The following is a 15,611-nucleotide window of genomic DNA, read 5'->3' as shown; positions in this document are numbered from 1 at the left end:
ATTCTTATGGTTCCTGGAATCTGAGCATCCTCCTTCCAACATCATAAGCACTAGGACAAGAACCCCTAAGTTCAGGGAGGGGCTTCTTCTGCCTTAGGGAGAAATCTCATGGGTAATAAACAGAGCTTTACAACCTGCAAGTAGAGAAGTAAGTTCCCAAGATTTAGACCTGGATCTAAAGTCATCTGCTCCCCACCATCCACACAGTTCTGTTTAATTGCTTGATCCAGTGAGTGAGAATCCATCCAAGGCCAAGTTACAGTTCAGTTCAGTGGAAAACTTGAAACACAAGGACCACCAAGGGCCTGATGATTCTTCAAACTCTTGACAATGCTAGAAAAAAGGGTCATGTGGCTTGAAGATAAGAATGCTACAGCTGATGGGGATTTTGTTTCTCCAATGGATGGATGTATGTTAACTACTTAAACTTCGCCAATAAAGATGAAAATACAGCAAACTAAATGTCTTGCTCGCCAATAAAGTTTCAATACAACTTGTGAGCAATGATCTCTGTTTTCTAGAAATTACCATGCAATTTATAAGATTTTTCATATTGTCTGATAATGACTCAGCCCTAATAGTGACAGGCACTTACTAGGCTGTGGGAAGAGATGTTGCCATTCTCACCTGACATTTAAGGGTGGTGAATGTGAGCATTTTCCCCAATGGTGGCCAGTATGTTGGGGGGGGAAGAAGGGAGCTGAAACTCTAACCTGAATCTTTGTCCTCTGCTGTTAAGTCCTGTGCCCTTTTCCTTGTAACTTTATTACAATTTTATTGTGATGTTTTCATACATTTTTTTCTTTTCTGATTTCTCTCAATGCCTAATTACATATTTGAGTCAGAAATACATATTGGAGTCAGAGAAAGACACCCCCTTTCATATGATAATAAGGTTGGCAGGGTGAAGCTAGACTCATTTGATAATTTTTCTTTGATTTTTTAAAAATTTTTTATGATTTTGGAAAGTATGTCAGTATTAATGAGCTAATGAGTAATGGAACATCTCATGCTTGAATGTAAATCACTTTTTTTTCCTAGACCCTTTAAGGTTCTTGAAGCCGTTGAGTTAGAGTCTGGAACATGTCCTGCTTTCTGGGTTTGTTAAATGGATGTTTCCACAATCCTTAACTTTAATGTAACCCACAACTCAGAACACTCACATGTGCCATGAGAATTACTAACAAGCTTGGCTGAAGCATGCTGGGATAATTTTAGCTAACAGGTAAGTCAATATTTCTTTTACAAGAATAGTGAAACAGTGTTTACACAACTGGTGGGCTATTATGGCCTTTTTTAACTTGTTCGAAAGAGTATAGAGCCCATTATTTGCCCTCCTCATTTTATATCCATGATATAATCAGGCTAATGCTGAATTTCTTAACTTCCTTTTACCAACAACGTCTAATTAATTGAGAAGGGAGGAAGAGGGCTTAAGAATAAAGATCTATTTTCTTTGGGAGTTATTTATTTTGTGAGAAAACATTAGTTCAGTTAATTCACTACTTTGAAATAGCCCATTATGTAAAATCAATTGGATCTGTCTTTGATTTTATCAAACATAAAGGCAACCTTTAACTGTCTCCATGTGTTCTGAAGGAAAGGACAATGGTGACAATGGTGACTGATACTATCAAGTCTTTAGCTCGTTTTGACCTTCCTGTCTAATGCTGTCTGATAATGAACGCACCCCCACTGCCATGCCGCCTGCTTCCTGAGAACGTGTGTCCAATCAAGCGCACATGGAAACCAGAGAGAGATTTCCTTTTCAAACTAAGAATAAAACTAATGAGAAAAAAATAGCAAACACTTGAAATTAAATGATCTCCCTGCCCATCCATGTGATTTATTTAATTCTTCCACATACTGCCCTAGGAGCTAGACAAACTGTTCCGTATGCCCTCGGTTCACATGCTCGCCCTTAAATGGCAGGGCTTGGGCAAAGCTTGGGCTGTGCTCCAAAAATGATGAAGCACCAAGGGCCGCCCCTTTACAACTGCTTCCCTGACATGCCCTAGGGCAACATTCTATAGTGTCTTAATCCTTCATCTGAAAATATAAAACCTCCATGAGAAATATGCAGTGGCAGATTTTGAACTGGGCTACCGTAAGTCTCTTTGTAGCCTTTACCTCATGTAAATATTTCAATTCTGCCGGAGAACAGCTACAGAGGATTTTATAAAACAAAGGACACAATCTTCTAAGCATAATGTGTTATTTTAAAACTCTCCAAAATTCTGCATTTTTATAACATCTATGATTTTGACTTTTTTTTTGGCTAAAGGACTGTGAACACGTCAACATCAGCACAACGAGGAATATCTATTTTCAGAAGAAAAAGATCAAGGCAGAAAACATTTTCTTGGATGAGGAAAGAGTGGGAGATCTAATCAAGAGCAAACCCTGGAACAAGGGAGACAGATCTCTTCAGTGATGTGCTTCTCCTGCATGAGGTGCCTCTCCTGCATGAGGATCCGAATTTGCTCCCCAGCACCCACGTAGGCGCATTCCTGTAATTTCAGGGCTTGGGAGACCCAGTGGTCAACCGGTCAACCCAAGGCTGTGAGTGACTGCCTCAAAAGAGACAAGGTAGAGAATGACTAAGGAAGGCATCCAGTGCCAACTTCTGAGCTCCATGCATGTGTACACACATGAACATGGACATGAATAGAAATACAGATACACACTCAGAGAAAGAACAAAGCCTGGGAGATGAGAACAGTGAGTCAGTGGTTAGCTTAGGTGACGTGTGACCATTGGTGGACAAGGTCCCCTTTGCAGAGAACATCCTCCTTTACTCAGCTTCTTGACAGATTTTTATGAAAAGATAGTAGAAAACATTCTGTATGTTAGAAGTCAACTCTCTCAAAAGCTAGAGAAGAAATACCAGGTAGTAAGCAAAGGAAAAGACAGAGCTAGGGGCCTGAAATTGTGACAATGAGAAGGAATGTGAGTGTCGACCTCAAGATTTGATTCCACAGATGTGCATGATTTATAAAGTAAAGCAAACAGCATGGAACACCCTGCTTCCCCAAGTATCCTATCTGGATGAGTCCGGTGCATTTTAATTCAGTGAGCACAGTAGCATTTTTCTGCAGCTGCAATCTCATAAAGCTGGGAAAAACATATTGCACAAACATTGTAGCTGAAGCCCGTGCGTCAGGGTGAAACACGGTCCAGATTACAGCTATTAAAATTTACAGGAACCTTTTGTTGACCATTATTAGGTTTGTGGCTTAATAAAACCAGCCTGTTTGTTTTTGCCTGTCTTTAACAACGGGCATCATTTTGATTTTTGAGTTTCATTGATTAGTTTTTTATGCATAGATTTGAGATAGGAATTTTGTTGAAAGAAATCTCATTGTAGCTTTAAAAATTCCCAAATCCTTTTTCTACATGATACCTGCTCCCCACTTCCTTAATCTCCCTTCCTTTCTTTTGTCACACCATCTCTGCTTGTCCCACCCTTGTGTGTCCTCTCCACCTTCCCGTCAGGCTTACTGAGCATGGGTAAACGGCATAAGGGTCACTGACTCAGTCACTGCATGTCATAGCACCCCAGTACAAATCTTGGCTTCCCACGGACCAGAGTACTGATTAGTCATTGACAAGCTGTGTGAATTGAAATAGTTCTTTGGTGACCCATTACAAATTCTGATTTGTTAATTTAAAAATTGTAATTAGCCCATATGGCATTAGACCTTACTGTTCATTTTCAAACAAATTTTTATTCACTCGTTTGTTTTTTGACACAGGGTTTCTCTGTGTAGCCCTGGCTGTCCTGGAACTCACCCGATAGACCAGACTGGCTTTGCATTCGGAGATTCCCCTGCCTCTGCCTCTCCAGTGCCATCACTGCCTGCTTTTTGGTTTTGTTTTTGGTTTTGAGTCACGGTTTCTCTGTGTAGCTTTGGCTGTCCTGGAACTCAGTCTGTAGACCAGGCTGACTTCGAACTCACCTGCCTTTGCCTCCAGAGTGCTGGGATCAAAGTTGTGTGCCACCCCCTCCCCCACTTTGTGATCTCATTTCCAGTTACTAAACTCTCCCCACCTCTACACATACAAAGTTAACAGGAAGCTAGATTCTGCAAGAGAGAGAACATGTCTTTCTGAGTAGTTTACTTACTGCAGTACTTTCCAGAACCATTCATATTCCCGAAAATTTTACAATTTCATTCTCCTTTACAGCTGAAGTTCCACTGTGCATACACACATTTTCACTATTCATTCATCAGTGGATGGTCATTGAGACTGGTCCCGTTTCCTTGATACTGTGAATGATGTAGCAATCAACCACATATGTGCAACTATCTCTGTGATAGGATGTTGAGTCTTTAGTCCCAGGAGTGGTGCTGCTAGGTCACAAGATATTTCTAGTTTAATTTTTTGTGAAACCTCCAGACTGATTTCCATAGTGGCTGTATTTACTTTTTCTACCATCAGTGAATAAGGGTTCCCCTTTTCTCAATCTTCCCTGGCCATTTGTTGTTGTTTATTTCCCAATTGGAGAGAGTTAGAGTCTCAAAGTAGTTTAAATTTGTATTTCTCTAATGGTTAACAATGTGAACACTTTAAAATGTTAACTCTAGCCATTTTTTTCTGAGAGCTTTGTGTTTATTGCATTATCTCATCTGTTTATTTGTAATTTGTGTGTGTGTAATTTTTTGCAGTTATAAAATACTTTACATAATACCCCCCATCTGAAATATAGTTGGGCAAGGTTTTCCCCAATTCTGTAGGCTGTTTGTTCATTCTGCTGGTAGTTTCCTTTGTTGTGTAGAAACTATCAATTTCACTCTGTCCCATTTGTTAATTCCCAAGGTGTCTGTCTATCTATCTATCTATCTATCTATCTATCTATCTATCTATCTACCTATCTATCTATATCTGTCTATCCATTGAGTTTGAGAAAGTGCTTCCCATATGCACATATGCACATGCACGTGGTTATCCTCTGGGGAGTGGGAATGCTACAATGGTTATGTTCCCTTTCCCATCAGCTGTAAACTACCAACAGCTCCTCAACTAGGAATAGGACTGCTATCTTTAACTAGTCTGATCTGGCTGTGAGTTCATGAAGGACACACAATTCCTCACCTGCCATAGGAGGCTAACTGTGCCAAGACTGTAGGAAGGGAAAACTGTGGTGATCTCCTAGATGACAAGTACTAGGAAGCAGGGATAAAAATAAATCCTTTCAGGTATTGTTTACCACCGAGTTGAGAAGAAACATGAAAATCAGAAAGTGAAGATGGGGCATAATATCAGGGATGCAAAATATTATCTTAGAGTAAAAAGCAGGAGAGACTGAGCAGCTTCATAGGAAAGGGAGCACTTGGAGCAGGTTCCTGAACTCCCAAGAAGAATTTGCTAAGTGAAGAGGGATGCAGGGACTGGAGGCAAACAAGGCACTATTTGAGGCATTAGCTAGGCTTCAGACTAGGGAATGTGTGCAGTCTGGAAGGTCGGCATTCTGTAAAGCGGGAAAGAGAGCTTTTAAAGGGATCTAAGTAAGGTAGTGATATAGCTGTATTTTATCTCTTTGAGGAGAAAATTCTCAGTTGGAAGAGATATTGGAGATGGGTGGGAGGAGGAGGGGTAGGAGGTATTACTGAAGCCAGCAAGAAGCAAGGGGGCACTACAATCAGTCTGAAGGAAAAGTCACAGGAGGGGTCAGGTCTCAAGATAATTCAGGATCAGAAGTGGTAGAACCTGGTGACTGAGGTACCTACAGGGGCCAGGGTGCACATAAGGTCTCTGTTGCTCTAGCCTGGGAGATTGAGCACACAGTGATTATTCATTGTGGCAGGTACCATTTTTACTTGTGTCTTGTGTCCTTATTTATGCCCAATGCTTCTTTCCTTCCTTCCTTCCTTCCTTCCTTCCTTCCTTCCTTCCTTCCTTCCTTCCTTCCTTCTTCCTTCCTTCCTTCCTTCTTTCTTTTGTTTTTGGTGGCTAGTGACACACATTACCCTTCTGATTTTAAGAACTTGTTCTTTTTTATACACTGTCTTAGTCTTAATCTTTTTGGGTCATCAGACCACAGTATAGTTTCTGAAGGCATTCTACCAATGTTTGCTTGATGAGTCAGTAACTTGACGAACGAGTACAAGCTTATTATAGAAACTTTGGAAAAATAAACAAGTGCTGAACAAAATAAGGATCGTGTACAGGCCCACCACTTTGCTTTAATTGCAGGTAAGATTTTTATCTAACTCCTTTCAGCCTTTTGGTATTAACACGTTTCTATCCAACTGTGGTAATACTCTACTCAAAATGGGAAAACAAATTCTCTTATCATTAAACATCTTCATAAACATGGGCTTCTCTGTCTTTGTGTATTTATTCTCCATATTGTAGACCTGAGGGCCTTGAGGCTCAGAGAACTTGAAAGACTTACCTAGATAGGACTGATGAAATGGTCATAGTTGGTGTGGATATTCTACAGTTGGTAGGATAGATGTAGTGGGAGAATTCATGGAATTGATTGTATATACATAGGTAATGTTTCTTATTTTCCTTTTTGATGTGTGTGCATCTATTTGTAGACTGTCTCCATATGTGTGCATACATGTGTGTACATGGACATGTGCCTATGTGTACATGCCTATGTGCATGTGTATGCATATGTGTGTGTGCGTATGTGTGTGAATGTGTGCATATGTGTGTATGTGTGTGTGAATGTGTGTGCACATGTGTGTGAATGTGCGTGTGCATATGTGTGTGAATGTGTGTGTGCATATGTGTGTGAATGTGCGTGTGCATATGTGTGGGAATGTGTATGTGTGCATATGTGTGTGAATGTGTGTGTGCATATGCGTGTGTGCATATGTGTGTACTTGTTTGCACACCTGCATATGTATGTGCATGTGGAGGTCAGAGGTTGATGTTGAGATATTTTCCCCAATCACTTTTCTACCGTATTATTATTTTTTTAATCAAGAGATAGGATCTCTTACTGAGTCCAAAGCTTGCTGTTTCAGCTACAGTAGCTAGCCAGCAAGCCCGAGATCCTCCAGCCCTCACTGCATAATTCTGAGGTTAAGGACATGTATCACCATGCACAGCTTTTACACTAGTTCTGGGAATCTGAATTCAGGTCCTCATGCTTGTTATCTCCCTAACTCGATAAAATTTCTCTTTCTTTTTTCCTGTCATTTTTCTTTTTTTTTTTAAATTTAAACTAGAAACAAGCTTGTTTTACTTGTAAATCCCAGTTTCCTCTCTCTTCCCTCCTCCCCTGCCCCCAATCCCCTATCCCATTCCCTTCCTGCTCCCCAGGAAGGGTGAGGCCTTCCATGTGGGATCTTCAAAGTCTGTCATATCATTTGGAGCAGGGACTAGGCCCTCCCCTCTGTGTCTAGGCTGAGAAAGTATCCCTCTATGTAGAGTCTACTCCCAAAGTCCATTCTTATACTAGGGATAATGCTGATCCACTACCGGAGGCCCCATAGATTGCCCATTCCTCCTAACTGACACCCACGCTCAGGGGGTCTAGATCAGTCCTATGCTAGTTTCCCAGCTATCAGTCTGGGGTCCATGAGCTCCCCCTTGTTCAGGTTAGCTGTTTCTGTGGATTTCTCCAACCTGGTCTTGACCCCTTTGCTCATCACTCCTCCCTCTCTGCAACTGGATTCGAGCTGTGGGTGTCTGCTTCTGCTTCCATCAGCTACCAGATGAAGGCTCTAGGATGGCATATACAGTAGTCATCAATCTCATTATTGGAGAAGGGCATTTAAGGTAGCTTCTCCACTATTGCTTAGATTGTTAATAGGAGTCATCCTTGTAGATCTCTGGACATTTTCCTAGTGCCAGATTTCTCTTTAAACCTATAATGGCTCCCTCTATTATGGTATCTCTTTTCTTGTTCTCCTCTCCCCTGACTCAATCTTTATGCTCTCTCATGTCCTCCTCTCCCCCTCTTCTCCCCTTCTCTTTCTCCTAACTCTCTCCCCTCCCCCATGCTCGCAGTTAGCTCAGGAGATCTTGTCCCTTTTCCCTTCTCCTGTGTTTATCAGCTGTAGGAGTTCCCTGGTAGAGTTTTTTTGGGTCACTTATGTAAACTATCATATCATCTGCAAATAGTGAAAGTTTGACTTCTTTTCCAATTTGTATCCCCTTGATCTCCTTCCGTTGTCTTATTGCTCTAGCTAGAACTTCAAGTACAATATTGAAGAGATATGGAGAGAGTGGACAGCCTTGTCTTGCTCCTGATTGAGTTTCTGTCCATTTACTTTGATGTTGGTTGTTGATTTGCTGTATACTACTTTTAATATGTTTAGTATGTTCCCGTTATCCCTGATCTCTTCAAGATCTTTAACATGAAGGAGTGTTGGATTTTGTCAAAGTTTTTTTCAGCATCTAGTGGGATGATCATGTGGTTTTCTTTTTCCATTTGTTTATATGGTGGATTACATTGATGTATTTTCATATGTTGAACAATCCCTGCATCCCTGGGATGAAGCCTACTTGATCATGGTATATGATTTTCTGATGTGTTCTTGGATCTGATTTGCTAGTATATTATTGAGCATTTTTGCATCAGTGTTCATGAGGGAGATTGGTCTGTAGTTCTCTTTCTGAGTTGTGTCTTTGTGTGGTTTGGGTACTAAGGTAATTGTAGCATGGTAAAAAGAGTTTGACCATCACCCTTTTGCTTCTGTTGTGTAGAACACTTTGAGGAGAATTGGTATTAGCTGTTCCTTGAATTTCTGGTAGAATTCTTCAGTGAAACCATCTAGCCCTGGGTTTTTCTTGGTTGATAGACTTTTGATGACTGCTTCTATTTCTTTAGGGGTTATAGGCCTGTTTAAATTGCTTATCTGTTCTTAATTTAATTTTGGTAAGTGATATCTATCCAGAAAATTGTCTATTTCCTTTAAGTTTTTGTGTTTTGTGGAGTACAGGTTTTCAAAGTATGTCCTGATGATTCTTGATTTCCTTGAAGTCAGTTGTTGTCTCCTCCTTTTCATTTCTGATTTTGTTAATTCACATGTTCTCTCTCTGCCCTTTTGGATAAAGGCTTGTCTATCTTGTTGATTTTCTCAAAGAACTAACTGTTGGTTACATTGATTCTTTGTATGTTTTCCTAGTTTCTACTTTATTGATTTCAGCCGTCAGTTTGATTATTTCCTGGGTTCTACTCCTCCTGGATCAGTTTGCTTCTTTTTTGTTCTAGAGCTTTCAGTTGTGCTGTTAATTCTCTAGTGTGGCTGTCCTCCAGTTTCTTCATGTGGGCACTTAGTGTCATGAACTTTCCTCTTAGCAGTGCTTTCAAGGTGTCCCATAAGTTTGGATATGTTGTGTCTTCATTCTCATTGAATTCTAGGAAATCTTTAATTTCTTTTTGTATTTCTTTCTTGACCCAGGAATGGTACAATTGCTCATTGTTCAATTTCCATGAGTTTGTAGGGTTTCTGCAGTTTGTGTTGTTGTTGAATTCTATCTTTAAAGCATGGTGGTCTGATAAGATACAGGGGATTATTCCATTTTTTTGTAACTATTGAGGTTTGTTATATTGCTGAGTATGTGGTTGATTTTAGAGGTTTCATGTGGCTCTGAGAAGAAGGTATATTCTTTTTTGTTTGGATGGAATGTTCTATAGATGTCTGTTAATTCCAATTGGGCCGTAACTTCCATTAGTTCCTTTGTTTCTTTGTTAAGTTTCTGTCTGGTAGTTCTGTCTAGTGGTGACAGTGGGGTGTTAAAGTCTCCACTATAAGTTTGTGAGATTTTATGTGTTATTTGAGTTTTAGTAACATTTCTTTTATGAATGTGAACACTTTTGTATTTGGGACATAGATGTTCAGAATTGAGACTTCATCTTGATGGATTTCTCCTGTGATGAATATGAAATCACCTTCTTCATCTCTTTTGACAGATTTTAGTTTGAAGTCTAATTTGTTAGATATTAGGATAACTACACCTGCTTGTTTCTTGGGTCCATTTGATTGGGAAATCTTTTCCCAATCCTTAAATCTGAGGTACTGTCTGCCTTTGAAGTTGAGGTATGTTTCTTGTAGGCTGCAGAAGGGTGGATTCTGTCTTCGTACTATTCTGTTAGCCTGTGTCTTTTCATAGGCGAGTTAAGACCATTAATATTGATAAATATTAATGACCATTGATTGTTAATTCTTGTTTGTTTTGTATTTGTTGTTGGTGGTGGTATTGTGTGTGGATTCCCTCTTTTTTCTTTTGGCTGTTGGCAAAGTGGGATTATCTATTGCCTGTGCTTTTGTGGGTGTAGTTAACTTCCTTGGATTGGAGTTTTCCTTCCAATACTTTTTGTAGGGCTGAATTAGTGGATATGTATTATTTATATCTGATTTCATCATGGAATATGATGAATCTGTAGTGATTGAAGGCTTTGCTGGGTATAGTAGTCTGGGCTGGCACCCGTATTTTCTTAGTGCTGGTAGAATATCTATCCTGGACCTTCTGGCTTTCAGAGTTTCCATAAAGAAGTCAGGTGAAATTGTGATAGGTTTACCTTTATACGTTACTTGGCCTTTTTCCTTTTCTGCTCTTAATATTCTTTCTTTATTCTGTATGTTTGGTATTTTGATTATTATGTGGCGAGAGGAATTTTTTTGTGGTTCATTCTATTTGGTGTTCTGTATGTAGGCTTCTTGTACTTTCATTGGCATGTCTTTCTTTAGGTTGGGAGTTTTCTTCTATGACTTTGTTGAATATGTTTTCTACATCTTTGAATTGGGTTTCTTCTATACCTATTATTCTTAGGTTTTGCCTTTTCACAGTATCCCATATTTCCTGGATATTTTGTGTTAGGGATTTGTTGGACTTAAGATTTTCTTTGGTTGATGAGTCTGTTTCTCCAGGTGTATTTTCAATGCCTGAGATTCTCTCTTCCATCTCTTGTATTCTGTTGGTTATGCTCGCATCTGTAGTTCCTGATCAGTTACCCCACTTTTCTATTTTCAGCATTCCCTCAGGCTGTGGTTTTATTTATTTTTTAATTGTCTCTGTTTCAGCTTTTAAACATTGCACCGTTTGAATTGTTTCTTGCAATTTTTGTTTTCTCTTTTCTTTCATTTCTTGAATTTTTTATTTGTTTTTTCTTCCATTTCTTTAAGGGATTTTCTCATTTCCTCTTTTAGGGTCTCTATAATCTTCATAAAGTTGTTTTTAATGGTCGTTTTCTTCTGCTTCTTCTGTGTTGGGATGTTCAGGTCTTGCTGGTTTGGAGTCCCTAGACTCTGGTGGCATCATATTGATCTTTCTGTTGTTGACTGCATTCTCTTCCCATCCCTTCTTCCAGTGGTTACCTTGGTGTCTCTCCCTCTCCTCGTGGGTACGGGACCAAGGTTGTCTTCTGGTGGGTGTTAGCAGGTTCAAAACTCCAATGGCTTTTCTCTTCCCATGGGTGGAAGTGGGACTAGAACCTTGAAGCTAGCAGACTCTGGATGGGCTGGTCCCCCAGGATCAGTTCCCCAGGGTTCAGTCCCCAGGCCTCAGGAGGTTCAGAACATGGCATGGAAAGATAGACCATAAACAGCACCCATGCTTGCCTCCTTCCGTGGGTAGATGTGGGACTAGTATGACTACTTTGGCAGACTCTGGATGGGCTGGTCCACCAGGTTCCTCTATGTGCAGTCTCCAGGATCAATAACATTTCTTGAACACCAACTACATACCATTTACTATTTAAGGAACTTTATAGTCACCATTTTATTTAATCTTCAAAAAAAACTTTTGAGGTAGTTACTAGCAACATTCCCAGTTTGTAGATAACTCATTGTATACATGAAGAAGCAAAGGCCCAGCATCATAGATTCAGAGTATTTTACATCTGGGATTTGGCAACAAACAGGCTAATTTCAAACTCATGCTGTGAAGTCTGCCCTGATATGCCACATGCAGTTCTATGCAGCTTCTAGGGTTGGGAGAGAAACCAGAGCAATAAGAAAACTTAAGGGAGAGATTAGGAAGAGAAATTAGCATGCTACTAACTTTATACTTAGACGTCAGCTAAAGGGAAGAGTTAGAAAAGGGCACTAGAGAGGTGTGCTAGGAGGAGCAGCCTCATTTCAAACATTAGAGTCATCTGCTAGGCGAAAAGTACATTCCTGTTGTTTAAATCAGGGCTTACTGAAATAGTTTCAAATTAATCATAGTTAAGGACTAATTACAAATGACTTAGCACTATTTTATTTAATTTTTTTCGAGACAGGGTTTCTCTGTGGCTTTGGAGGCTGTCCTGGAACCAGCTTTTGTAGACCAGGCTGGCCTCGAACTCACAGAGATCCGCCTGCCTCTGCCTCACGAGTGCTGGGATTAAAGGCATGCACCACCACTAACCTACTTTACACTATTTTAATAGTACTTAATAAACAATTCCTAGCCACCTTCCTCAATACAGTCATCTTAAACAATTCAACAAGGATTTGCTAGCAACTACTATATTGAGTTGAGCTATACTAAACTCTATGTCTGTAGTGGATATTAATTTATCCATTGGTTATTTCTTATTTCTATACTTTAATGGAAGTTTTGTTTGTCTAAAGTGTATTCATGTATACTTTCTCATTTATTAGATCCATCTCTGCAGAGCTGACTAGGAATAAGCATATGAGCAAACTTGGAAATCCTGGAACCACCACTTGTTGTTAGTAACCCCCCATGCAATTGGTATTTCTTGAGCGCTTACTCTGGTCTAGACACTGTGTTTGGCACTAACAACACACTAATGAACAGAACAGATGGTCCTGGACTTCTTGACATGCATGGTCTGCTGAGCACATCAAACATTGAATAAGTATGCATGCACACAGAGATACACACTTGTAAACTGTGGAGCTCCAACACCTACCCATCAGGAAATAAAAATGACATAACCTATAAAAAGCCAAATTTCTTAAGAGGACTGGCATCAGACCAGTTTGTTTAATAATCTTTTATTCCAGAGATAGGCCAAGTAATATTATTCCAGACTGTTATCCTTGCTAGGCCGTAGATGTGATTTTACTTTTTCTTTCAGTGTTTCCTTCAGGAATTTCTCTAATTTCCCTTTGTGTGTGAGTCTCTTTAACTGTAGTGATACCTTGTTGGGTATAGGTCCATTTTAGTGGTAAACTGGTAAAGGAAAAGAATCTTGGAATCTATGAGTAAGTGACAGCTAGCTGCCCAAAGCACTGTGCCTTGGTTATTTTTGTGTTGCTGTGACAAAACACCAGGACCAAGGCAGATTATAGAAGAGTTTATTAGAGGCTTGCTTACAGTTTTAGAGGGTTACAGTCCATGACCATCATGGCAGGGAGTGTGGCATCAGGCAGGCAGGTATGATGCTGGAGCAGTAGCTGAGAGCTCACGTCTTATTGGCAAGCTGGAAGCAAAAGGGAGAGATGGAGAGAGTAGACTTTTGAAATCTCAAAGCCCACCCCTAGTGACAGGCCACACCTCCACCAGAATGGCCACACCCCTTCCAGTAAGGCCACACCTCCCAGACTGGGTTTTCTTTTTCTTTCTTTCTTTCTTTTTTTTTTTTTTGCAAATGGTATTTATTGCTTTTCATCGAGAGCTTTTTGAATTTACACACACACACACACACACACACACACACACACACACACACACACACAGTGGGTCAAAGTTTACAGGCTGCTTAGTTTGTGCTGAGAATGTAAGAGGTGAGGCCCTGTGCTGTCCTTCTACTAGTAGTGGCTGGGCACTGTTTACAGCTGCCCCAGAGGTACCCCAGATGGGAATACTGCCTCCTTACACACTGCCATTACATACCTGATCATCAGTCAAGTCACTGGAATGGTACAGAGGTTTTGTTTGTTTGTGGTGTTTTTTTACCTTCCCACTATAAATATGAAAATTTCAGTTCATTTCTGAAAAATAAATTGGTCAATAAATTCATTTTGTTCTGCTTCTGCTTTACACAAAGCTTCATATTCAACTTGATACCTTTCCAACTGCATTTTCTTTTCTGCTGTTAGCGCTTGCAGTGGCTGCTGTTGGGCTTCTCTCTGCTTTGCTATGGATTTGAGCAAGTTCTGAGCACCGGTGGCCTTCATCTTCTCATTGCCTGCTTCTTTTGCAATCTGATAAACAAGCTCAATTAGACCACCAACTATTTTCTGAAACTGGCCAATTTTGTCCACAGAATCCTTACACTCTTCCTTGAGCTCTATGGTTTGCTGTGTAACCTCTGGGTCCAACACCCGAAGCTTGTTCAGCTCATCAGAGTGCAGCCCTGCTTCCCCCAAGATGTCCTTGGCCATAGCTGTTTCCCTTCCAGGCTCCCTAGAGAAGTTCTGCTTTGAAGGGGTGACAGTGGCAGTCAGGAGGTATGTCATAGGAACAAGGGTCAGGAAAGAATAAAGTCCAATTGCTTGTCACAGGCATTGTTCATTCAACCTACATTTCTTGAGTGCCGACTACATGCCAACACTACTAGATGCTGGGGTGTAAAGATGAATGCAACATAGTGCCTGCCCTGGAGCAGGTTAGCTGCTGACCCATCTTGGCGGTGCGCTGAGGCCCAGATGGCTGTCGATGGAAAGTTCTCTCCAGTTACCGCAACTGGCCGCTGTCACCGATACATACAGGGTTTTCTCTGTGCAGCTTTGGCACCTGTCCTGGAACTCACTCTGTAGACCAGGCATGCACTACCACTGCCTAGCAAGGCCACACCTCTTACTCCTTCCCAAACAGTTCCACCAGCTAGAAACAAAGCCTTCAGATATGTGAGCCTAAGGAGGGGGGTCGTTCTCATTGAAACCCCCACACAGAATTTTAGCAGTGCACTTTTAGTTCTGCTATGATTATTGTAGGTATGTGTTACTCCTGCAGGGACCAGCAGTGTATATTGGGTGTCTGATTTCTCTTAGATATTGTTAGAATCTCTTTTTTTTTTTTTGGTTGGGGGGTTCGAGACAGGGTTTCTCTGTATTGTTTTGGAGCCTGTCTTGGAACTTGCTCTGTAGAGGCTGGTTTCTAACTCACAGAGATCTGCCTGCCTCTGCCTCCCAAGCTGGGATTAAAGGCGTGTGCCACCAATGCCCGAGAGCTACATCAGTGTCTTCTACACAGTAAGAAAAACAAGCAAACAATTAAACAAAAAACAAAACAAAACAGAAATCCAAAAACAAAACAAAAAACCCACAATCATATGAGTGGCCACTCCAGCGGGACATTGACTTCATACTTTTGATTTATCTATGCATGAAATGTCAAAAGAGATTGTATTTTTCCATGAAATTCACAATGTTCGACCATGTGCTTTTTATTTTATTTCCATATGCAAATGATTTTCATTCAGACAGCTGTGCTCATGGCTCAGCAATGAACTCATGGCTTAGAGAGATGATGGCAGGCCCTTTATGGAAGAGTACACAAGTATCTCTGTGATAAGAAAGAAAGTGATTGCACAAAATTTTTGGAGAAAAAAGACCTCTAAAGAAAGATGTCATTTTAGAAATAAAAAGCATAAACTTAGTTTATTCTCAGGTATAAATGGAAAATACATATAGCAAAACAACTAAAATTGGTATTAATCTTTAGCAGCTATAGAGATAGTCAGCTAAAACTATTTAAGAGATAAAATTTTTATTTTATATGATACGAATAAGACAAAGAAAATAGTA

At 40.3% G+C, this 15,611-nt stretch overlaps 1 protein-coding gene across 1 annotated transcript; it reads right to left on the bottom strand.

The window, feature by feature from the left end:
- Nucleotides 1–13,823: 13,823 nt before the first annotated feature.
- On the bottom strand, nucleotides 13,824–14,388 carry LOC101840683 (intraflagellar transport protein 20 homolog). The gene has a single exon (XM_040754302.1). The coding sequence runs from the start codon at nucleotides 14,319–14,321 to the stop codon at nucleotides 13,848–13,850; it is 474 nt and encodes a 157-aa protein (XP_040610236.1). The 5' UTR covers nucleotides 14,322–14,388; the 3' UTR covers nucleotides 13,824–13,847.
- Between the last annotated feature and the right edge of the window lie 1,223 nt (nucleotides 14,389–15,611).

Source organism: Mesocricetus auratus, unplaced genomic scaffold (genome assembly GCF_017639785.1).
Source record: "Mesocricetus auratus isolate SY011 unplaced genomic scaffold, BCM_Maur_2.0 Super-Scaffold_100011, whole genome shotgun sequence".
In the NCBI taxonomy this organism is placed as follows: Eukaryota; Metazoa; Chordata; class Mammalia; order Rodentia; family Cricetidae; genus Mesocricetus; species Mesocricetus auratus.
This window is presented reverse-complemented; position numbering and strand designations above follow the sequence as displayed.